Source organism: Rhamphochromis sp. 'chilingali' (assembly GCF_963969265.1).
Source record: "Rhamphochromis sp. 'chilingali' genome assembly, chromosome: 15".
NCBI lineage: Eukaryota > Metazoa > Chordata > Actinopteri > Cichliformes > Cichlidae > Rhamphochromis > Rhamphochromis sp. 'chilingali'.
The window spans coordinates 14,879,985-14,904,257 of NC_137942.1; the positions used below are offsets into that span (position 1 = coordinate 14,879,985).

Below are 24,273 nucleotides of genomic sequence, written 5' to 3' on the forward strand. Positions count from 1 at the left end.
CTGGGAAAGCAGGACGGTCTTTCGGTCTCTTCATCCATCTTCATTTTGTTTGGGATCATTTTCTGTGGACGATGGCGCAAATAAATATGGCCAACCGTTTAAAATCAAATGACTGATTGTCCACATAGTGGTATGTGGAGTAATCACTGGTGGGGGAAGGGGTTTAACCAAGAGGAAATGCTGAACTGTGTGTGTCAGTGATTAGTTTGGCTCGCGAGTTTTCATGCAAGGCAGCTAATTTCTGTTTACCTTCAGTCAGACGGAGGACAAATGATTCGTATAAAAATCTGCTGGTTTGAAAAACTGCATGGAGCCCATGCTAGCTCCTTCACACAACAGCATTTACAGCTTTTTTTTGTGTCATTCCCTGTTTCCCTGTGTCTCCCCACAGTGGAAGTGAAACATGTGGAGTAGAGTCATAAAGCCAAACACATGGTTGAATTAAACTGGAATTATCCTTTAATGTGACTTTTCTTTATTGGGAAACACTGATGAGAAGACTGACCATCATTTTGTAGACTTTGAAGGATTTGTTTTTTACCTGCGCTTTCAACATAAACAAAAACAACAACGAAACTTTATAACAAGCGGCAGCAGCAGTGCTCCTTTTCTTGAAAGGAGAGTGCTTGAATTTGTTCTGTGTGTTCGTTATCAGATTAACCTCCTACGGTGCCCAGTAGGAAAACTCTTCTTGGGCTCCTGTTGACCTTCATTGGATTTGCAGTGTATGTTACAGTCTATCCCATTTGCAATGAGACACAAGTGAGTGGAGCGGTAAAGGAGCTGTCCACTATGAGGGTATGCTGCACGATAGGTCTTCTAACTAGCCTGCATCCTGTTACTCACTGTAGATGCCGATCCCAGGAGCTCCATTTAGCCAGCAGTATGGCCAGCCTGGGGTGCAACAGATGGGGGCAGCGGGGGTCAACGCCCAACAACTGCAGAACAAGACAGCGATTTCCAACAACCTTCCTCAGTTCCCTGCTGATTTGAAGGGAGCTGGGAGTGTGCCAAACATGGTGAGTGTCCGTCCGTTGTTTAAAAAAATAATAAACGAGGGTAAACGTCCCAGGCTTTAGTTTAAAGTTAGTTTCTGTCCTTGCTGCTACACATTAAATTCTTATTTTAGCTTTTTTACTCTGACACAACTTACTGAGCCCTTCCTGAACTTGTACCTGTTGGCCTGGTTTCAGCTTTTTTTCCACTGTCATCTTCCTGTTGTGGAGATGAGCACCAGGAGCTAAACTTCAGCAAGTCTGTTTCAGCGTACTTACAGGGAAAGTGACTCAGTCCTAGTAGAGCTGTTGCTTTTGACTGGTCAACCACAGCCGTCTGTTGTTGATCATCAAACAGATGTGACGTTGCATCTGGTTTTGTAGGTCAAGCAGGGACAGTAAAAACAGTGTTTGATAAACCGCGTGGTCTGCCTTACAATGCATTTCGTTGCACTTATGGTTATTGAGCATTTCATGTTCTCCGCTGTCTTCTGCATTGCTTTGCACTTTGAGTATGTCAACACCATGAACCAAGTTTAGTTGCAGGAAGTCCCCGGGCTTCGCTGTTGCCTTTTTAAAAAATGCATCCAAATGGTTTAAAGCGCACCTCTTCTAACTTGGTGCTATCCACCCACCCTAATGCGTACTGTGGCTAATTGGGACTTCATAGATGGACCTCTCACTACTGCCACTGGTAAGAGAGGGAGAGAAACATAACAGGAAGTTTATTTCATGCTTCCAGCATGATGGCACAGTAGCATAAGTTTGTTCTCATTGAGCAATGTATGTTAGTCAACCCTTATTACTGACCATAAGTGGACAGCAACCAGGATAAGAGGTTAAACTGTGTGAAATGGTATTTGGAGGGTTCTTTGTTTTTAAACATCTTTGTAGATCTTACAGTCTTTTATAAGATTTTTGGCAGTGTTGGCATGGTAGTTTGTGTGGTCGGGGATGGAGGATGGAACAAAATTTGTTTTCTTTAAAGTATTTAGTGTTGGAAATAAATCAACTGTTGTCCAAATTTAGTGAAGACTTGAGAAAGAAAGGATGACTTTTGCTTTAACTTGGGTTGGGTGTTGAATTTTCCAGTCACAGCACGCCTTAAAGTAAATCTTCTGTAGCATTTTAATAACCTTAATTAGCTTGAGACTATTAATTGGCCTGTTGAAGTTGAGTTGTTTTGATGTAGCGAATGCCAGCTCTAACAGTTTGGATGCAACTCTAGTTTTAATGTTATTTTGATGGACTTCTTTTTTTAAATCCACTTGTGTATAATGTTTCACTTATCTGAGTATCCATTTAACATTAACGGTCGTTACCACTTTTTCCTGTGATTACACTGTATGTCGTCTTTGCTGTTAATGCAATGTTATATGTGACATACATGACCGACAGTTGCGATGGTGTGTGGGAGCGCATGTGCCCGCACACATGTTCATACCAGCACAACGGCACTCTTCCAGTTGAGTGTAGATGTACGGGCTACAGTGATCATTCACTTACAAACAAGAAAAAACAGACGGGGCATTTCTTTGGGTTTTTTTTTTGTTTTTGTTTTTTTAGTTGGAGTTTAATGTAGCTGTGCACTAGCAGAGATGGTAGGTTAACTCTTGTGTATTTGTTGGTGAAAGAGAGTATGTGTGTGAGGAGGGTTTGCAGTGTGGTGGGGGAAGATGGGTGCGCTAGTTTTTATGTGTGTAAAAACAGATTAAAGTTGGAGGAATTATATCAGTGGGGGGAAAAACTGAAAAGAATAGACTCCGGCAGATGACTTATTATTGTTTTAACTGTTCTGTCCCCTCATGGTCAGTAAAATTCTTTTTTTTGTGTGTGTGTGGTTAATGCTGGAAATGGGAAATTGTTTCACTTTCTCTCTCTCTCTGTCCGTCTGGTTCTCTCTGAACACGCTAATGTCTGCGACGGAAATATGTAAGCAGAGGCAGACATATTTGCCCCTAAAGTTTTGTCACTATTTTGCATTTTCCCTCATCGTCATTCCAACATTTTGTCATCTCCTTCCAGGAATTTGCTAATATCTGCGATTCCTTACAGTGGGGGCAATAATTATTTGATCCCCTGCTGAATTTGTAGCTTTGCTCACCTATTAGAAAGAAATGTCTCTAATTTTTAGGTAGTTTTATTTTAAATCGAGAAAGAATATCAATCGAAGTCCCAAAAAAATATGACACACAAGTTATAATTTTGTTTGCATGTCAGTGAGTGAAATAAGTATTTGATCGCCAAGCAAAATTTGGAGAATGTGGGAAAACCCTTGCTGGCAAACACATGCGTAAGATGTTTTTGTAGTTGGACACATCTCAAGATTTAGGTCCACTCTTCTTTACAGAAACTTTCTAAATCCTTTAGGTTTCTCAGCTGCCGCTTGGCAACTCAAAGCGTCAGCTGCCTCCACAGATTTTCTGTAAGATTGAGCTCTGGAGACTGGCTAGGCCACTGCATGTTCTTGTAGTTGGTCACCAGGTTTGGCCACATCTCAGGAGGGAATGTTCTTCTTCTTTAGCCCCTCCTTTTTGCCTTGGCAGTATGCTTTGGGTCATTGGTCGTGAATGGGTCTTCTAAGGTTACAATCTTCAGTCTTCTGGCTGTGGGAAGCTTCTCAGTAAAGATTTTATGGTATTGGCCCCTCAGTGTGGTAAACTTGTCCTGTAAACTTAGCAGAAACACAGCCTCAAAGCACAATGTTTCATCCCTGACTGTGGAGAGGTGTTCATTGGGTTATACTTAGCATTTCTCTTCCTTCAAAGATGACAGCTCAAGCTAGCAAATTTAACACGGGCTTGTACATGTGCCTTCTTGAGCAGGTTGTCTTTGAAGGTGCTGATTACAATTTGATTGATTACAGCATAGTGTGTTGCTAATGGTGTAATGCTTGGTGACTGTGGTTCCAACTGCCTTTAGATCGTTGACAAGCTCCTCTGTATTTTTGGGCTGATCCACCATCTTTTCTCATCATCATTCTCAATCCATGAGGCAAGAGCTTGCATGGAGTTCCTTAACGAGTACGAAGATTTATTTTTCTTCCATTTCTGATTAATCTCACCAAGCTGCTTCTTGATGGGTCTTGCAGCTCATTGCAGCCTTGTGCAGGTCGACAGTCTTGTCTCTGACATTCTTTGACACTCTTTGGCCTTGTCCATGGGGGTACAGACGATAGATTGGGGGGAAAAAAAATGATTCTGTGGAAATCTGCGTTTCATACACTTAAGTTGTAATCAGGAGTATCTGCAAAAGACTCGTTGTAAAGGGAAAAAAACCTGATTATTTATCATATTGAGGTGAAAGTTGTACAAATGTAAAAAACAACTGCAATTAAAAAGTAGCCAGAAATGCATACTGGCCTGCAATGACATGTGTAGTTGCATTTCCAGGGAGGTGCACATCAGGTTACCGCGTAGATCACGTTGTGGGGTTTCATACCTATGATAAAGACTTAATTCTAAGGCCAAAAAAATATGCATAGCTTCAGTCAGAGGAATAATATTTTTCCTCTCCTCACGCTATGATCAATCATATATCCACATTTAAGTTTTTGCCTCCCGGGGTTTCACATCTGTGTCTGAGTTTGCACCTCTGTGCGTATCCATCACTAACTTGTGTGCGTATTGTGTGTTTATCACAGATGCCGCAACAGGTAGCATCAATGGTCCCTGCTCCCGGTGGTGTGTCCGCAGGCCCAACGGCCGACCCTGAGAAGCGAAAACTCATTCAGCAGCAGCTGGTCCTGCTGCTGCATGCACACAAGTGCCAGCGGCGGGAGCAGGCCAACGGGGAGATGAGGACCTGCACCCTGCCCCACTGCCGCACCATGAAGAACGTACTCAACCATATGACCCACTGCCAGGCTGGCAAAGCCTGCCACGGTGAGTGAAAGTGATGAGTTTTTAGAGACTGAATTAAAAAATAAATAAAGAGAAGCCTTGGATCTACCCATATGAGCTTTTATGTGACCGTGTTCTTCTAATTTGGTATTTTATCTGCTAACTGCTGCTAATAATCTCATAAAAACGAGATTCAGCTTCTAACAGATGGGTTTACTGTGCCATGTGTTTGCAGCCATAATTAGAGCCTGTGATGTGGGCCTGATGCCATTTCATTTAGCATCTAAACAAAATGGCACCGGGCGTTGATGTCTTGCAAGTTTCATCCAAACGACAATAAACACCTGTTTCTTCAGACTCGCACATATACCATTACCACAATAGTTTTGAGTGAAATTTCAAAAAATAAAAAATATCCATGAAATTTGCCTTGTTGAAAATTACTGACTTAAAATTTTAAAATGTGGCTTTAAAATAAAATGCTGAGGATTACAATTGTGTCACTTTTCGATTTATTGCTTAAATGGAGACAGTTCAATTGTTTCATTAACCAAGCCTCAGTGATTGACATTACCCAACAAAAGTTGAATCTTAAGTTACAAACAAGTTTCTCCTACAGTTTGGTCCGTGTCTGTTAGTCAGTAGCTTCACGCTGACAGTTGTTGGTAGTGATGAAGGCATCCAAGAGTTATAGACTTGGAAATTTGTCATTTTATATTTTTTTTCTCCATTTAACCAGCACCTGTTCTTCACTGTAGTGTGTAGATATTGGGGTTCAATAGTCTTGCGATTTCTCCTGAATTAACTGTCACCAGCACCTCACTCTATTTTTCCTATTTGTGCTTTATTTTTCTCCAGTTGCACACTGTGCATCATCCAGACAGATCATTTCCCACTGGAAGAACTGTACGCGGCACGACTGTCCGGTGTGCCTGCCTTTGAAAAATGCAAGTGACAAAAGGAATCAGCAGCGTAAGTAACTTCAGCAGCTCCATAATTTTAATCTTAATTATTCATTAAACCCATATGAAAAAACCCCACATGGATTATAAAGCAGATATCTGAAATGCAGGTAACTTTTCAGTAAAGCAGTCATTACTCTGGGATAAGCCTCTCATGTTTGTGGTATAAAGTGGTGCCACCTGCAGGTTGTTTCACTGCCACTTCTCTGCTGGCTCGCAGACTGTGAGGGCTCGAGCTGCAAGAGGATTCCTCTAGAAATACTGGGCCTGTAATGTGACACCCAGGGGAGGGGCTCAGTGGCGCTTTTAACACTGGGGGCAGGTTCTTGGGACAGCATGCTCTCTAATTGGTTAAAAAGCCCTATGACAGATTTAAATCCCCCACAGAGGCAGCATGCTCCCTGTCAGCTATCAACACAGCAGGGAGCAGCACAGGGATGTCAAAGTCCCAAAAAGACTATTTGTAGGGTTGTTTTTTTTTTTTTTTTTTTTTTTAAATTTTCACATAAAAAACAACAACAAGTTTTTCATTTTTATGTTTAAAATTGTTATAGTCATATACTAATCTTATTTTTTTTTTTCTAACAATTTATAGGCTGACATTATTAATACAGGAGAGCATAGAAGCACATCTGAAGCCGCATTTACTCCTCAGTTATTGCAGGCTATTACTTGAGTTAATTCTTTAATATAATATTTATAATGCAAAACCAATTATCATCCTGTTTTCTCCCTACAGCTACGCTAAGTTCATCTGGAGCCAGTCTACAAAATGCCATGAATGCAGTTGGACCTGGCCAGCCCAGTGCAACAGCCATCAGCAGCGCTGCAACACAAATTGACCCCAGCTCCATGCAGAGGGCCTATGAAGCCCTGGGCCTGCCATATGGGAACCAGTCTCCTGCTCAGGTGCAGGGCCAGGGTCCATCTCAGCAAAACCCACAGGGCCCCCAGCACCAGCAGATGCGAAATATGAACCCATTAGGTATGGAATAAAACGAAATGCCAGTTTAGAAGTTTGTGTATAATTGCTTCTGTGCCAGTTTTTCATAAATTCTTCTGTGTTTTTACCAGGCTCTAATCAGATGAATCAGATGGCAGGAAGCATGGGTACCCCCTCCTCAAACCAGACTGGCATGCACTCTGATTCCTCGTTGTCTGCGCTTAGCAGGTAAGACTTTTCATTCCTTCTGCATCACTTGAAACGAGGTCTACTGTACTGCCCTTCCCAAAATAAATTTATGCCTCTCAAGTCAGTCATAAATATGTGTTCTCAGTCTCTTCTGTAATTTTATTTTATTTTATAGAAGATTATTTTTCAGTGTTATTTACAAATTATGTTCAAATTGCATCCGTCGTACAGTCAGCTGATGCCAGATGGGTCAGTAGTAGGAGGCATGGGAAACCTCCCCGCTGCCACCCCTCTGTCTGCCACAGGGCTAAGGAAGGCCTGGCATGAACATGTTACTCAGGACCTGCGCACCCATCTGGTGCATAAACTGTAAGTGCAACAATAAAACAGCTGTGTTTGTAGATAGATGAGTTCTCATATGGTACAACAGGTTATATTTGCTTATTTTATTTTATTTTATTTTTTTCATCAGAGTACAAGCCATATTCCCAACCCCAGACCCAGCAGCACTGAAGGACCGACGCATGGAGAACCTGGTGGCTTATGCACGCAAGGTTGAGGGTGACATGTATGAGTCGGCTAACAGCAGGGTAACTTGATAAAGCATCTTCACGCTATTCCACCTTCATCCTTTTTGAATATCTTTAAAGCTCTTTGTGCAGCTATCCTTGCGACTGAGATGAAATCATTTTTAAAATATCCCCCCCTTTGTTTGTTTTTTTTTGTTTTTTTGCCTCCTCACTAGGATGAGTACTACCACTTCCTGGCAGAAAAAATTTACAAGATACAAAAGGAACTGGAGGAGAAAAGGCGCTCCCGGCTTCAGAATCAGCCTAGCATGGGACCAGCTGGGCCACAGCAGCCTCAGCCCAACCCCATGGGCCCAGGACAAGCCATTCGACCTCCTAGTTAGTAACTTAAATTCTTAATCAGCCGTTGACTGTCCTAAGTTGACAGTACCAAAATACCTTATGTTATAATTACTTTAATGTTTCATCAAATCTCTGTTTTTATCTGAAAGAATCTTTTAAAAGAACCTCGACTTATCCTGTCTTCTCAGATGGACCTACACAGATGCCTAACATGCAAAATCAGATGATGCCCCGCATACCACAAGGTATGTGTTCATCTTCTGGTTTTTGTTTTGTTTTTTGGGGGGGAGGGTAGCACTTGAATTTGCGTCTTTTATTTCTAACATGCTCTAGTGGTTTGTCTGTTGAATGCCACTTTTATTTGTTTCATTTGTCCACACCTGTTAAATTGCTCTGATACAGGATATCAAATTGATCTGGTTAAGTCTCCCTTATATCCCATTTGGTTATGCATTATTAAATTATATTAATTCCCAAGGATCTTAACAAGATATGTACTTGTCCCCCACAGGAATAAATCAGTTTAACCCAATGGCAGTGCAGAATACACAGATGCCTCAGGCACCCATGGGAGCAAGGACTCCCTCCCCCAGGAACCATCCACAGCAGATGAACATGAACTCCATGCCAGCGGTTAGATACACTCCTTTGTTTCGTTTTGTTTTTGTGTTTTGTTTTTCTTTCCCTTTTCTCTTGCCTTGAAGCAGTTATTTTTCTCTGAGCTCACTTGCTTGCTCCCTTAAATTTCTTTTCCCTCTTCTTGACCGTGAAATACGCGAGTCTTTAACTGTATATTTAGTTAATGCTCTGTTACTATTGTCACACGGAAGCATCAATACAAAATGTGTTTCCTGTAGTTCACACAGATCTTGATTCATTTATGAACCAGCTGCTAATGAATAATCTGTACTGAAACTACTGCCCAGGCCTGGGCTTACAGCCGTCCCAGGTGTAGTTTGCGTCTGTATTCTTCTTTGAGTCAGCCGAGGCTGTTAAGTTTACACCACAGGACCTTCAGAAAAATAGCAGGATGCCCTTGTGGTAACTTGCATGTTGGTAGCATTTCCTTTAGAAACAAATGATTTTACCTGGCAGACACCTTCATAATAGGTGTTGTCTGTTGTTTTGATTTATCTATTTGATCTCTTTGACTTTACAGATGGGAATGTCTCCATCAAGGATGCCTCAGACTCAAGGAATTATGGGTAGTCATGCTAATAACATGGTATCTCAGCCAGCCAACCAAGGCCAGTTCCTGCAACAGGGCCAGTTTCCTGTAAGTGCGGGTGGAGCGATGAATGTGAATATAGGTTTGGGACCTGCCATGTCACAGGCTAGTGTCACACAGGTGAGAAAGATGCTGAGGTTTTTTCTTAATTCTCCTAGACTTTTTATTGCACATTGCTTGTTTCTTTTTAAATATACAATCTTTTGTGTGTGACTTTGGTGTCACACGCTTTGTAAATGGTTGGTAAAGTTATTCTAATAGTGCGCACACCTTTGTTCCAACAGCCACAAAACTCTAACCTCCCTCTGAATGCACTGAGCTCCATTGGCTCTCAGCTGCCCTGCGGCCCTACAGCTCAGCCTGCCCTGGGTACCACCCCTCCACCCAGTGCCTCTGCCACCCAGCAGCAGCCACCGCCACCACCACCGCAGCCACAGCCACACCATACTCCCACCCACTCCCAGATGCTTCCACAGCCCTCCACTCCCGTGTCCACGGGTGGGCCCTCCTCCACCCCAACCCACATACCTAGTGGCCTCCCTCGTCCCCCCTCAGCCTTGGGGACACCACCTGACCCTTCTCACCCTCTCACACCCCTGCAGCCCCAACCTGAGCCCTCCAGCCAGATGCAGCAGCCCTCCTCTGTGCAGGCACAGCACCCCAGCACGCCGGTGAGATACTAGTTTTTCCCTGAAAAGCTACCACAGCTCTTGAATTGCTTATGCCTTTTTCACTTTCCTTTAAAGCACCATCCAGGTGTTTTAACCAAACAATATTTCAAATTTTATTTAATAAAATTTAGCTGTCAATATTTTAATCGCAGGAGGGGAAAAGTTTTTTTTCTTATAAATCAGAATTATTTTTTAAAAACTGGCAGCACTAAACAGTTTCTGTTTCTGCTTTAAGTTGTCCCATCAAACAGCAGCGAGCATCGATAACAGAGTGCCTACCCCAGGCTCTGTGGCTGAACTGAGTTCCCAGCAGGCCCTGCCTGACATGAGCAGCACTGAAGCCAAAAGTGAAGTAAAAGATGAAGAAGACGACAGCAGCTCTCTGAAGACGCAGAATGATGTAAAAATGGAGGTATGTGCAAACTTTCTCCACCACAAATAAACCAGTTCTGTCAGTAAATCTGTCTTGTGGGATTTCAGTAACTTAATCTAAGGCGTTATGCTTCCATGGGTGTCAAGTGCTTGATGGTTTGCTGTCTTATCAGTGTTGGATAGATGGTTAACAATCATTGTGTTAATATATAATCAGGAGGAAGAAACCAAACCCCCAGTGGTGAAGAAAGAGGAGCCAGATGCAGCAGAACCAAAGCAGGAACCAATGGAAACTGAGGAAAAGAAGCCAGAAGTGAAGACAGAACCCAAAGAAGAGGAGGAAAGTGGGGCCAACAGCACGTCAACTACCACCGCTCAGAGCCGCAAAAAAAGTAATGTTACTATATTTAGATATAAGGTGTAAAAAAATTAGACATAGGATGAAATAGTTTTTTGGTATTTTTCAGCACGCTTGAACACCCAAATGCTTGCTCTTCCTTGGTAGAGTGCTCAAGTTAAAGGTGTTATACTTAAACAGCAGCACAAGGAAAATGGCTTTTTCACTCACTCACCACAACACTTTCACTAAAATATCAATGGATGCTTTTCTGTGTATATAGGAAGTACACTCTTGGCCTCAAAATCTTGTTTAGACCCTTTTAGCACGACGGTCTTTGTGCAAGAGTTTTGCGTGATTGTCCACAAGTCTCATCAGACAGATGAAAAGCTACATGTTAGCTAGCTGTAAATGTTCTATTGTTGAGGGTTGTTTTGCATAGACTATTTAAAATCACTCCACAACATTTCAAAGGAAATAGCCTATCTTTCACAAAAATAGTTGAGCTGTGAGCTGCCCAGCCCCGGAGGCAGGTCGCTGGCCTCAAACCACAAGATTTTTTTCCATCATACTTAACAGGTGGTCCAAGACGCTTCCTCTGAAAAGCCACTTTTGGTCCGAGCCTAACGACTGCTATTGTTGTATTTGTTTGTCCAGAGCATGTTCTTGTCAAAAGCCCTTTCTTTTGTATTCACTGGCAGACTGTAGTTTTGCGTTAATGCTTTAATAGGACAACAAAGAATTTTCTGGCATGTCTCCTGTACATGTTAAACGTATGTGATCTCTAATGGCTGATGCAATCTGGTTCTTATAGTGGAATTCCAATGAGCTGCTGTTTTAATTTAACAGATAAAGTAACTAGTTGTTTGAAGCCTTAGCCACTTGTAGATCATTTTCCTCATGGTGGAGCAATTTATTTATTTGTACATCTTTTTAATCCTTTGCCAGACTTAAAAAAGTATCTAGAGACTATTTTCTGAAGGTTTTTTAAATTCCTGGCATGATGACAGCAAACACTTCAAAAGCATAAAGAGAACTGGGCCCTGGATGTCAGAGGCAGGTTCCACTTGTCACTTCCCAAGAAGGCTGTAATCATTGACACCTAATCGTGATATAAGTGCGATTCCTTTTTTTTTTTTTTTTTTTTTTTTTTTTTTTTGTATTTGTCCCTTTTGTCAATGTTTATCAACAGCATTATCTACTGGCAGCGTTTTTGAAAAAAGAACAGCATTTGCCTTTCAGACATTTTAACATGAAGTCAAATTTTTTTATGGGTATTAGTATTTTGTGTGTATGTGTTTTATTTAAGTATTTAAACTAATTCTGGAGTGGAAATCTATTGAACAAGACACAATTTTATGCCTGCATCACCAGGCATTTAATTTGTAAACCCAGCTGCACGCCACTGATCAGTACTGAGTCCATTTAGTTAAGGAATGTCACAATTCCTTAACTACCGGTAAATGGCTCAGGCTCAGGGGGTTGGGAAGCGTATCCGTAACTGGAAGGTCGCCGGTTCGATCCCTGGGCTCTCTGTCCTGGTCGTTGTGTCCTTGGGCAAGACACTTTACCCTACCGCCTACTGGTGTTGGCTAGAGGGGCCGATGGCGCGATATGGCAGCCTCGCTTCTGTCAGTCTGCCCCAGGGCAGCTGTGGCTACAACTGTAGCTTGCCTTCACCAGTGTGTGAATGCGAGAGTGAATGAATAGTGGCATTGTAAAGCGCTTTGGGTGCCTTGAAAAGCGCTATATAAATCCAATCCATTATTATTATTAATAATTATTTTATTTTTAGACATAGGTATGCTGTTTATGTGTTTTTCCTCATGGGCTTATTCTTTAGTTTTCAAGCCAGAGGAACTGAGGCAAGCCCTAATGCCAACACTTGAAGCCCTCTACAAGCAAGACCCAGAGTCCCTGCCTTTTAGACAACCTGTAGATCCAATGCTGTTGGGTATCCCTGTAAGTATACTTAATGATGTGCCTTTACTCAAAGCTTCGAATTGTTATGGGTCATTTGCTCAATCCTGGAATTGCTTCCCTGCTTCTGCTCCTGTAGGACTACTTTGACATAGTAAAGAATCCCATTGACTTATCCACCATCAAGCGCAAGCTGGACACGGGTCAGTACCAGGAACCGTGGCAGTACGTGGAAGATGTGTGGCTCATGTTCAACAACGCGTGGCTGTACAATCGTAAAACATCCCGAGTCTACAAGTACTGCACCAAACTGGCAGAAGTGTTTGAAGCAGAAATCGATCCTGTCATGCAGGGTCTGGGCTACTGCTGTGGTAGGAAGGTAAGATGGCACATCCTGGATAGTCAACACAAGCTACTTAGGGCAGCACACCATTCTGCTTACTGATAAAAGTCACTTACCCTTAGTTTAGTCTTTATTTGGCTGTTGACTTTAGATGAAAGCTGATTGTCACATTTACGTGTACCTTAATGTTTTGTGGTTTTTTTCCCACCCTGCAGTTTGAGTTCTCACCACAGACACTGTGTTGCTATGGCAAACAGTTGTGCACCATCTCGAGGGATAGCACCTACTACAGCTACCAGAACAGGTAAAGGTGCATGCTTTCTCTGCTGAAGGGATTGGCATGGGTAAAGAGGTGAAGAATTAATTATACAAAGTGGGTGTGAAGTTAAACCCTCAAAAGTACAGCATGACTAAAGATCCCACTTCACATTCACCATTCTGAAAAACTATAACCCAGGAATGTGGGAAAAAAACTTTGATCTTAAGTGGGCCGGACCAATAAAACTTCCCTTTTTCTCCTTGTGTGGAAGTTTAACTTCACATTGAATCCCTTAGATACTCAAAAAAGTACGATTCCAATATTTATTGTTGCTGTTTTGTAACCCCCCCCCCCCAAAAAAAAAAAAAAAAAAAATCTGTCTGATCAATTGCTGTCATTGAGTTATACATGGCCATGGGGAGGTCTTCATCAGCAGGAAAAGCTGTAATACCTATTAAAATACAAGTCTAATACAAGTTTAAAAGTCCCAAATTTATACCTTTTTCGCTGAAGCCAATCTGTGGGCAGGGTTTGAGTTTTTACCTGGCCAATGCTGGTCTCTGGGCCTTATGTTTGACACCCCTGCTCTAAGGACATAATTCTCACCGGCTTTCCTTTATAGGAGTATTGCACCACAGTTTGAGTTGAGTGAGTCATATAATTAGGACAAGCAAAACGCATGATGGGTCCATCCCTCACATCTATCCCTTTAATTTCTTTCTAGGAAATGAGCTCCAAAGCACCCCCTTCTGTGCAGAATATGTTATTGCAGCTTAACATTAGTCCAATGGAACACACTTTAGTTGTAGATAATCAATGCTAAATGCCTCAAGATTTCCCAAATTAGAATTAAAGACTTGGACACTGTTAAAGGGAATTTAGTCATGTTGTTTCTGCTTAAAGGAACCGGCACAATTGTTTTTGCATCATCACTCCGGTCTCTTCTGACATGATCATCCATTCATCAACTCTTAATGCATGTTGCTTCTCATAAATGATTTCAGTGTAAATGTCTTTACCGTTTTGATTTTGCAGCATGCATGTTCGATGACGATGTTGAACACGAATTTGTTGTTGACGACAATCATTTAATGTCCTTAACATAGCATCTGAGCATGTTTCCCCACATTTCTGTTCCACTTTGAATGAGAGTGGCTGAATCATGACCATTTTGACTAACCATGTACCTCTACCTGTGTGTGTGTGTGTGTGTGTGTGTGTGTGTGTGTGTGTGTGTGTGTGTGTGTCCTTCCGTCTGTCCGCTGCTCATGCTCCATCCTCGGTTGTTGCTGTGTGCTCCGTTCACTCTGCATTCTGCCACCCGTACGCCGGTTTGCCTGTGCTGCTACTGTGTGTGCTGGCTGCAGTTCACCCAAATATGGCCTTATTGCCGACAGGTATCACTACTGTGAGAAGTGCTTCAATGAGATCCAGGGCAACAGTGTGACCCTGGGAGATGACCCGTCACAGCCACAGACGTAAGTTCCTTGGTCCCCGGATGTCTGAATATCACCCCGTGATCATCGTGGAACCATTTGCTTTCTGGCTCTTGTTCTCTGGAAGGGAATAAATAGTCACAGATTTAACATGAAGATCTCTCTTTTTGTGCAGGATGATATCTAAAGATCAGTTTGAAAAGAAGAAAAATGACACGTTGGACCCTGAGCCGTGAGTATTCTCTAGACAGTTTCATTTTGATGTGTGTGACTGCAGTGTTGCTTCTTTGCTGCTTTTTACCGAACAGAAAGAAAAAGCATGTTTTTGTCATCGTAGGTATATTGAATGTAAAGACTGTGGACGAAAGATGCATCAGATCTGTGTGCTGCACTATGACGTCATTTGGCCGTCAGGGTGAGTATAGCTTGACTGCTACGCTAGACAAATATCTTCAAGCACATAAAAGAAATGTTTGACCGTCATAGAATTTATATTTGTTAGTTGACACTAAAAATAATTAGATTCTCGTTTCAGTTTTATCTGTGACAACTGTCTGAAGAAGTCTGGTAAAGCAAGAAAGGAAAACAAGTTTTCAGCCAAGAGTAAGTTACATATACAAGTAAAACAACTTCTGACAAAGAATGTCAGTGTTTAAAACATGTCTTTGTGTGTTCGTTAAGGGTTGCAATCCACAAGGTTGGGTTCATACATTGAAGACAGAGTTAATAAGTACTTGAAAAGGCAGAACCACCCTGAAGCTGGTGAGGTGTTTGTGCGAGTGGTTGCCAGCTCTGACAAAACTGTGGAGGTTAAGCCTGGCATGAAGTCTAGGTAAGTGTCACACCTGCTTTACAGCGCTTATTTTTAAAAAATTTTTCCTTTGGAGGGTCCAGATGCATAAAAGCATCTGATAAATCTTCAATAGCATTGTGTTTTCAATCTTTTCAATCACGCGGCTGATTCCACATTTATCTCAGCTAGAAACTGAACTGCATAATGCCTCAGAGAACAGTTTTTGTATTTTGCAGCTCATAGAGTAGAAGGACCGATGAGCTTGTTTCTCCTACAGTATTGGGCAGAATTTAATCAAACTTGGACACCATGGCATGATGACAGCAAACACCAAAATGATCACCATTTTGGGTTATTACCAAATATCCCAAAGGTTTTTTTTATAGGGACTCATCACTCCAGCTGGACTATTGATTAGGATTTAATCAAATTTAGATACAATAATCACGTAATTGATCACCAAAGGCATATTTTTCATTTTATGAGCAATAACCTGGATCGTTTGCTGAATGCACTGTGCCAGTGATGTGCTAGTTTTAGGAAAATGTTGTTGGATAGCCTTGGCTCAGAAGGTAGAGCATGTCATCTACCAATCGGAGGTTGCTGGTTGGCTGCTCCAGTCTGCATGCCAATGTACCCTTGGCCAAGATACTGAAGCCAGAGTTGCTGTCAGTGTGTTCATTGGAGTGTGGATGTTGGATAGAAAGCACTCAGACAAAGAAAAAAGTGTGTGTTTGTGTGAATGGCTGAATGAGATGTCTCAAGTATAGTAGAAAAGCTCCATATATGACTAACTAGTCCATTTGCCTGTCCATTTGTGTATTTGATGCCTTGTGCAACGTCACAATGTCGATACATAATGCAATTTGTTCAGATATAAACAGAAATCTCCATGTTCATACTTTCATATCAAAGATCTGACTGTGGAAAGGGAATTTGTTCCGGAAAACATCAGAGTTATATTTAATCTTATGAAAATTGATTTACTTTTTTTTTTCTTCTTCTTTTCACAAATGACTTGAGTTTGTCTTTTAAATGCTGTTGTATCCATCCATTCAGTAATGCATTTTAAACTGCCTGTCCAGGTCTGAGCTGTCTGGGCCTCTCAAGCTAGCTGAGAGATACAATCCCTACAGCATGTGCTGGGTTTGTCATACCCAAAGCATCTCATCTAGGTGATACTCAGGAGGCATCCTAGCCAGATGCTTCAACCATCTCAACTGCTTCCACTGGGCTTGAGTAGAGCCTTTATTCCTCCACACCAAAATGACCTCAGCCCAGACACTCTTCGAAGGAGGCTAATTTCCGCCACTTCCTATCACTACTCAGTTATTGCCAATAGGTGATTGTAGGAACATAGATTCACCAGTAAAGTGAAAGCTTTGCCTTTGTGCTCACCTTTAAACAGCATTTACATTACTGTAGATGCTGTGCTTATTTCTCAGTCTCCCACTCCACTCTTCCCTCACTCATGCACAAATCTTTGAGATATTTGCCCTCCTTTGCTTGAGGCAGGCACTTGTTACCAACCTGGAGTGGGAAATCCATCCTTTACCGGGTGGGAACCACGGCATCTGACTTGGAGGCGCTAATCCATGCCAGTTTGTAATGTGCTGCAAACATCCCCACTGGGAGCTGTAGCCCATAGCAGAGTGAAGCCAGCAGAGACATGTTAAGACCAATGAACATGACACCCTGTGCCATTTGGCTACGCCTAGAAATTCTGTTCATAATAGTAATGAACAGAATCGGAGACAAAGGGCAGCCCTGGTGGAAAACAAGCCTACCTTATTGCCAGAAAGATGAACCCAATGACCCATAATCATGAAGCAACCCTTGAGGGGGCACAGTTGAATTGCTTCTTCAAGTCAGCAAAAGTATCTGTAGAGTAGTTGGGGGCAATACCCCACACACATTCATCTATCATCATAGAGGGCACAGAGCTGGTCCAGTGCTCTGCAACCAGGTTGAAAACCACATTACTCCTGTGAATGGAGGTGGACTTTTCTCCACAGGGGAAGGGAAGCTAAAAAGTGTGATTTCCTGTTGAAGTTGATACCTCTGGCTCCCCACGGCCTACAGTGTGGTCAGAGAACTGCTTTCACCTCCCGAGTTATCTGACTTGAGGTTGCTAGATTTTCTTCAAGACTTATGGGAATCTTGTTCCATGGCTCTATGTACCAAACCCCTCCCACACTCGAGTTGGCGTAGTTGGCGGCTAAGAACGCTGTCTTCTGCCAGTACCAGTCAGCTGCTTTCAGAGTTGCACAAGTTAACCAGTCTTGAAAGAATCCCTCCCTTTTGATTGAGAACTCCCTTCACTTATGTCCATCTTCTGCCAGAAGCCATCGTAGGCGGATACTGTGTCAGGCACCAACAACTTTATAATCACAGTTCTGTACATCTGCGTCAGCAATGGAGGTGTGGTACACGGTTCATTCAGACTACATGACCCCAGCTTCCCCAAGGATGCTGTTGACATGCCTCTGCCAGAAGCTCTAAGAGCACCCTGACTATACGTTGAGGTGTACTCGATCTGTCCATTGCTGCTGTTGCTTACACCTTCTCTGTTTCCACAGGTTTGTAGACTCAGGTGAGATGGTGGAAAGCTTCCCCTACAGAACCAAAGCACTTTTTGCATTTGAGGAAATAGACGGGGTGGACGTTTGTTTCTTCGGAATGCACGTCCAGGAGTACGGCTCAGAGTGCCCCTTTCCAAATACCAGGTAACACGGGCAAAATGTTAGAGGCATTGCTCTAAGTTTCCTTTTAGTTTGTGTGCATTATTCTCACATCACATATTCTGTATCTCTTTTTCAGACGGGTTTACATATCATACCTCGACAGTATTCACTTCTTCAGACCGCGTTTGCTAAGGACTGCAGTATACCATGAGATCTTAATAGGATACCTGGAGTATGTGAAAAAACTTGGGTGGGTAAAAAGTAACTTTATGCAGTGTTGCATTTTAGCTCCTTTCAGTCATGTATTGATGCATGTTTAATTCTTCTAAGTGCTAAGTGAGTCATAACTTAATTCCTGACCAGGTATGTGACGGGTCACATTTGGGCCTGCCCACCCAGTGAAGGAGATGACTATATTTTCCACTGCCACCCTCCGGACCAGAAGATCCCCAAGCCCAAAAGGCTTCAAGAGTGGTACAGAAAAATGCTGGACAAGGCTTTTGCTGAAAGAATCATACATGATTACAAGGTCAGAAAATTATACCAGTAAAAATAACTTTGTAACCACCTGTGCATGTTATGTTTCTCAAGACATTCCCAGCTATAATTAACATTTTGAAGTCTGGTGTTGGCGGCAGGCGGTTACCACGCTGTTCAGCTGAACTAACGTAGTTTGCTTTAGGAATATAAATGATTATCTTGTAAGACTCTGGAGTGGCTGATGGGCACATTTACACTGGAATATCAGTGAATTAACATTTATTACCAAACGACTTAGACTTGATGTACACTCTGATGGGAGTGACTCCCCCCCCCCCCCCCCCCCCCCCCCCCCCCCTCATTTTTCATAAATCCAACTTCCAACTTGACCCAATTAGAAGCTCTTGTTGCCCAATTCCATGATAAGAGCCTTTGTGTGTCTGTGTTCAGGACATTTTCAAGCAGGCAACAGAAGACAGGCTGACCAGTGCCTACGAGCTGCCGTACTTTGAGGGTGACTTTTGGCCTAATGTACTGGAGGAGAGCATCAAGGAGCTGGAGCAGGAAGAGGAAGAAAGGAAAAAGGAGGAGAACACAGCCTCCTCTGAGACAACAGAGGTGAGTTTGATGGATACATGGATTCAGAATATTTTTATTAATGAAAGAAAGCCTCTTCTGATCCCAGAATCAACAGCCCAGTGTTTTAAGTCCTTTGTCTCGCCCCAGATTGTATCATTCTCAACTACCATTATATAAATGCTTTTGGCTTTCTGGCACTGTATAAACCACTCTGCTTAATTGCATAATCTCATCTTGCCTGTTGTGCAATCTCAACTTCTCTAAATGTCCATGTGTGTCTTTTTACAAGGGAGCCCAAGCTGACAGCAAGAATGCCAAAAAGAAGAATAACAAGAAAACCAACAAAAACAAGAGCAGCGTCAGTCGAGCCAATAAGAAAAAGCCTGGAATGCCAAATGTAGCCAATGATCTGTCCCAGAAGCTCTATGCCACAATGGAGAAACATAAGGAGGTGGGAAACCCTAGCAACTATAACAGATTTTTTTTTTTTTTTGTCTCTCCTAAATGAATAAAATTTCATTTCATGTAACATTTCAGTAACTTGACTCTTGTTTTAAAGCTTGGGGAAAAAATTCAGACAAAGCTGGTAGATTGTTGTGTGTGAAATTCTAAGTACAGAGCAGCGTCTCTCTTACTGTGCTGCTTCCTGAGGATAATTGAATTCCACATGAAAATTTTCTTCCACACAAGAGTTATGGAATTTGTCACATTGCACTACACTTCAGCAATGCCTATAGCTAACAGTGTTGCTTCCCCTCCTGCCACCAGGTATTTTTTGTTATCCACCTCCATGCTGGGCCAGTCATTAACACCTTGCCACCCATCATGGACCCTGACCCTCTGCTGACTTGTGACCTGATGGATGGACGTGATGCGTTTCTGACCTTGGCCAGGGACAAGCACTGGGAGTTCAGCTCACTGAGAAGGTGTAAATGGAGCACAATGTGCATGCTGGTGGAGCTGCACAACCAAGGCCAGGACCGCTTTGTGTACACTTGCAATGAGTGCAAGCACCATGTCGAGACTCGCTGGCACTGCACAGTTTGTGAGGTAAGATACAGTTGTGATCATTGACCGTGTTTTAAAAGCAACATCTGCATCGGTTTTGAATTAACACCTAGTTTACATTTTTAACTAAGGTTAATGTCATCTCTCTCCCCTCTCATCAGGACTATGACCTATGCATTAACTGCTACCACACTAAAGGCCATGATCACCAAATGGTGAAGTGGGGTCTGGGCTTGGATGATGACAGCAATGGTCAAGGTGGAGAGGCCTCCAAGAGCCCTCAGGAGAGTCGACGCCTTAGTATCCAGCGCTGTATCCAGTCCCTGGTGCACGCCTGCCAGTGCCGCAATGCCAACTGCTCTTTGCCGTCCTGCCAGAAGATGAAGAGGGTGGTTCAGCACACCAAAGGTTGCAAGCGCAAGACCAATGGTGGCTGTCCTGTGTGCAAGCAGCTCATCGCTTTATGTTGCTATCATGCCAAGCACTGTCAGGAGAACAAGTGTCCCGTGCCCTTCTGTCTCAACATCAAACACAAGCTTCGACAACAGCAGCTGCAGCACAGGCTTCAGCAGGCTCAAATGATGCGTCGCAGAATGGCCACCATGGCTGGAAGGGGTATGCCTATGCCATCTCCACCTACCTTAAATGCCCCAGACACTCCAAATTCTGTGCAGCAGCCTAATACACCCCAGACTCCCCAGCCCATGTCCAACCAGCCCCAACAACAGCAACCACCAAACCCCACCAATATGTCCCAAGGCTTTCCCAGCAACGGCCGCAGCAGTCAGCCTCCAACACCAGTGCCGCAAGGTAAACCGGGGCCTCAGTCATCCCCTCTCCATCAACAGCAGTCACCCATGCCCAACATGCCGCACCAACAGCAGCCTCCACAGCCTCGCCAGCAGCAGCAACCGCAGGAGTCATTGATGGAAGCCCTGAAGGTGGCCAGACAGATCGAGATGTTAGCTAAGTCAAAGCAGCCGCAGCAGCAACAGCAGCAGCAGCAGCAGCAGAAGCAACAGAATTATGCAATGAATGGGATGCCAATGAACCACCCACGCATGATGGGGCCCATGCCAAGCCAAATGCAGATGATGCAGGGGCCACGCGGGCCCCAGGTGATGCAGCAGGGCCAGTGGGGTCCGGGGATGCAGAATCCCCAGGGTCATCAGCCACAGGTTCCTCCTCAACAAGGCCCCATGCCCCCTCAGCAGCCTCAGGGAAACCCAATGCCCCAGCAAGGTCAGCCCATGCAGAGGCCCATGATGCCCCAGCAAGGTCACCAGATGTCTGGGGTCATGCCTACACAGGGCTCCTCACAGCAGGGCATGACACCACAGCGACAAAACATGCCCCGAGGTATGGCGGGTAACATTGCTCCAAGTGCCCTGCGGGAGCTATTGGACACCCTAAAATCACCCAGCTCCCCACAGCAGCAACAGCAGGTCCTGAGCATCCTCAAGTCTAACCCCCACCTCATGGCCGCCTTCATTAAACAGAGGACGGCAAAATACCAAGCCAACCAACCACAGCAGCAGGCCCAACAGCAGAACCCTCAGGCCATGCTAGGATCCCAGCCAGGAATGCACACAATGGTGGGCATGGCAAACCAGGTGCAAAGGCCAGGAATGGCACCTCAACAGCAGCCTCCTCAGCAGGTGGGACCCCAGGGAATGCCATCCATGGGCACCCAAGGCCAGATGGTACCAAACGGAAATCAAATGTTCCGCAGACAGCAAATTCTTAGGCAGCAGCAGTTGCAACAGCAGCAGCTGCTGCTGCAACAGCAACAGCAGCTGCAGCAACAACAGCAGCTGCAGCAACAGCAGCTGCAGCAGCAACAGCAGCAGCAGCAGCTGCAGCAGCAGCAGCAGCTGCAACAGCAGCAGCAGCAGCAGCAGCTGCAGCAACAACAACAGCAGCAGGGAGGTTTGCCTCCAGCCCATGGGCAGTTCCCCCAACAGCAGCCGGGACCAGGAAGCTATATCCGTATGCAGCAGCAGCAGCACATGGCTATGCAAGGAGGTGGGGGGCCTATGGGACCGCTCCCTCCCACATCTCAAATGGGCCAACCTGGGATGGGAATGGATGGACAGCAGAACTTCCAGCAACGCATGCTTCAGCAGCAACAGCATCAGATGATGAAGCAGCAGATGGGCTCTTCGGCACAGGCCAACTCGATGAGTCCACAGCCTCACATGCTCCAAGGCCAAGCCCAGGCAGGAGCTCACCTACCTGGCCAGACAATGGCAAATACCCTGGGAAGCCAGGTACGCTCTCCAGCCCCAGTGCAATCGCCCCGCCCACCTTCGCAGCAGGCACCTCATTCCAGTCCCTCCCCTCGGATACAACCCCAGCCGTCACCTCAGCATGGCGCACTTCACTCCAACTCTCCCCATCCCAGCTTAGGAGGTCCCATGTCAGGGTCCATGGAGCAGGGTCACATGGGAACACCAGAGCAGAGCGCCATGCTCCCGCAGCTTAACACACCAAACCGAGGGGGGTTGAGTAGTGACATGGGTATGGTGGGTGACACGACGGGAGACACACTAGAGAAATTTGTTGAAGGATTGTAGCATTTTGAGACAGAAGAAAGGCATTGTTCTGTTTTCAGCTGCAACATTTTTCTATTTGCTGATGTAAAAAGCTAAAAGAAATCACAAAATAAATTAGTCTTACGAGGCCTACGGACTGTGAACCAAGGACTACTTTTTCAAGTACACAGAGTGATTTAATAATTGCTGTTGAAGAAACAACAAAGACACAATGAATATATTTTTGGTTCAGACCAGCCTTGCAAGATTTTGCCCTGGTCTTTGTGTTTTAATTTGTTTTTCATTTGTTATTCTCTGGTATTGACTTTTTTAAAAAACCTTCTCTAAAAAAAAAAATTTCATTTTATTATTTTTTATTTTGTACGTTTGCAAATTAATATTGTATTTGTGTAAAGAAGACTGTAAAATTATTTGTGTGGGAATTGTTTTTGCCAGGCTTCACCTCTTGCTCAGTTTCTCTGTTCCTGGCTAATTTATTCTAATATGCCATTTTTCAAAAAGGACTGCCTTTAGGAAAGCCTTAATTTCTTTCCTGTTTGCAGAGTCTAAAGGAGATTAACGTATTTGTATAGATCTAGGAACTATTGCACACACCCAAACACAATTTGCAGGTTGAAGGTAAACCTGCGTTGACTCTTCATGTTCACAGGTGCAGGAATGTTCTTTTTACTGGCCTGGGCCCAGTGTTCGTCTTGCAGATGTTCAAAGATTGCTTTGTCTCTCCTTCAGTCTAAAGAAATTCTCATTAAGTCCTAAACCTCTTTCGCCTGTGGTGGGAAATTATCTTGTTTGACTGCTGATTTGTGTTCAGAGAGTTTTGTGCATCATTTTCTCTCGCATTAAACTTGACTTGATGATGAACTATTCTCTAATGTAAATCATGCAGGTGGACAGTACTGTAAATATGCAGAAATGAAATCACTGTACAAATTGGTTCAAATGGCTCATTTCGTACTTATATACCATATTGTTAAATAAACCTGTGTGCCACAGACTCTGCCTCGAATCTTTCTGCATGGGGGAAATTCGTATGTGTTCAGCAGCTGGGCTGATTTTTATTTGCTCAATCATTTCTCTATATTAAAAAATAAATAAATAAAACGATCCATTAGATTTTCATCAGTTGCGTGTGGAAGCTTGTTTGGGCCACTGAAGAATTTGTTTGTTTTGTTTTTTTTTTGTTTTTTTTTTTGGGGGGGGGGTTGCCCTCCTTAAGTCAAGGTTTCAGGTAAATTCAAATGATCACTGACATTTCAAACTTAGTTGGACATTAACATTTTGAAATGTGTAACCTGAAATTTTGAGAGATGATGAAATTATGAGATGTGTAACTTAAAGTTTTAAACTGATAACCTGAAGTTATTGAGATATGTGAACTGGAATATTGTGAAATGTAACTCAAATTTTGAAATGACCTGAAAATTCGAGGTAAGATTTTGAGAAAACTGAATTTTTATGTAGGTAAGAGGACAAATTGAAATATAAAACTTGAAATTTGGAGATGGGTAATTTGAAATTTTTGTTTTATTTTTTTCCCCCAGTGGTAACAACAAGCTTTCATAGTTTCCAAGAGTTTATTTTGATGTGAGAACAGGATCAAGAAAAATCTTCACATTTAAAAAATATGAACCATCAGATTTTTGCCATTGACAATTTGAAATGTAACAAATTGTTGCAAAAAAAAATGCTGCTTGCATGAACATAACGCACTACTTTTACATTCTGTTTGACCTTGAATTGTAAATTGGGAACAAAGAAAAAAATCTAAATTTTAAGTAATCAGAAAACTCTAATAAATAACCGTA

General features: G+C 43.2%; 1 protein-coding gene across 2 annotated transcripts in view; it reads left to right on the top strand.

Annotated features, from left to right (window-relative positions):
* The window catches only part of crebbpb (CREB binding lysine acetyltransferase b), a 46,116-nt gene extending 22,638 nt beyond the window's left edge, over positions 1-23,478 (top strand). The window contains exons 3-31 of one of the 2 annotated variants that reach the window (XM_080904681.1): positions 852-1,019; positions 4,639-4,879; positions 5,696-5,809; positions 6,539-6,784; positions 6,874-6,970; positions 7,163-7,300; positions 7,404-7,521; positions 7,677-7,839; positions 7,992-8,048; positions 8,315-8,436; positions 8,963-9,151; positions 9,316-9,702; positions 9,938-10,114; positions 10,292-10,466; positions 12,255-12,373; positions 12,471-12,710; positions 12,890-12,978; positions 14,301-14,411; positions 14,545-14,601; positions 14,707-14,784; positions 14,905-14,972; positions 15,051-15,201; positions 17,742-17,888; positions 17,983-18,096; positions 18,210-18,375; positions 18,777-18,944; positions 19,195-19,356; positions 19,674-19,955; positions 20,075-23,478. In XM_080904681.1, the coding sequence (XP_080760807.1) occupies positions 852-1,019; positions 4,639-4,879; positions 5,696-5,809; positions 6,539-6,784; positions 6,874-6,970; positions 7,163-7,300; positions 7,404-7,521; positions 7,677-7,839; positions 7,992-8,048; positions 8,315-8,436; positions 8,963-9,151; positions 9,316-9,702; positions 9,938-10,114; positions 10,292-10,466; positions 12,255-12,373; positions 12,471-12,710; positions 12,890-12,978; positions 14,301-14,411; positions 14,545-14,601; positions 14,707-14,784; positions 14,905-14,972; positions 15,051-15,201; positions 17,742-17,888; positions 17,983-18,096; positions 18,210-18,375; positions 18,777-18,944; positions 19,195-19,356; positions 19,674-19,955; positions 20,075-22,489 (6,759 nt within the window). In that variant the 3' untranslated portion in view covers positions 22,490-23,478. The remainder of the gene's footprint in view (positions 1-851; positions 1,020-4,638; positions 4,880-5,695; positions 5,810-6,538; positions 6,785-6,873; positions 6,971-7,162; positions 7,301-7,403; positions 7,522-7,676; positions 7,840-7,991; positions 8,049-8,314; positions 8,437-8,962; positions 9,152-9,315; positions 9,703-9,937; positions 10,115-10,291; positions 10,467-12,254; positions 12,374-12,470; positions 12,711-12,889; positions 12,979-14,300; positions 14,412-14,544; positions 14,602-14,706; positions 14,785-14,904; positions 14,973-15,050; positions 15,202-17,741; positions 17,889-17,982; positions 18,097-18,209; positions 18,376-18,776; positions 18,945-19,194; positions 19,357-19,673; positions 19,956-20,074) is intronic. The other variant, XM_080904682.1, reaches the window with a different exon arrangement.
* The last annotated feature ends 795 nt before the right edge of the window (positions 23,479-24,273 follow it).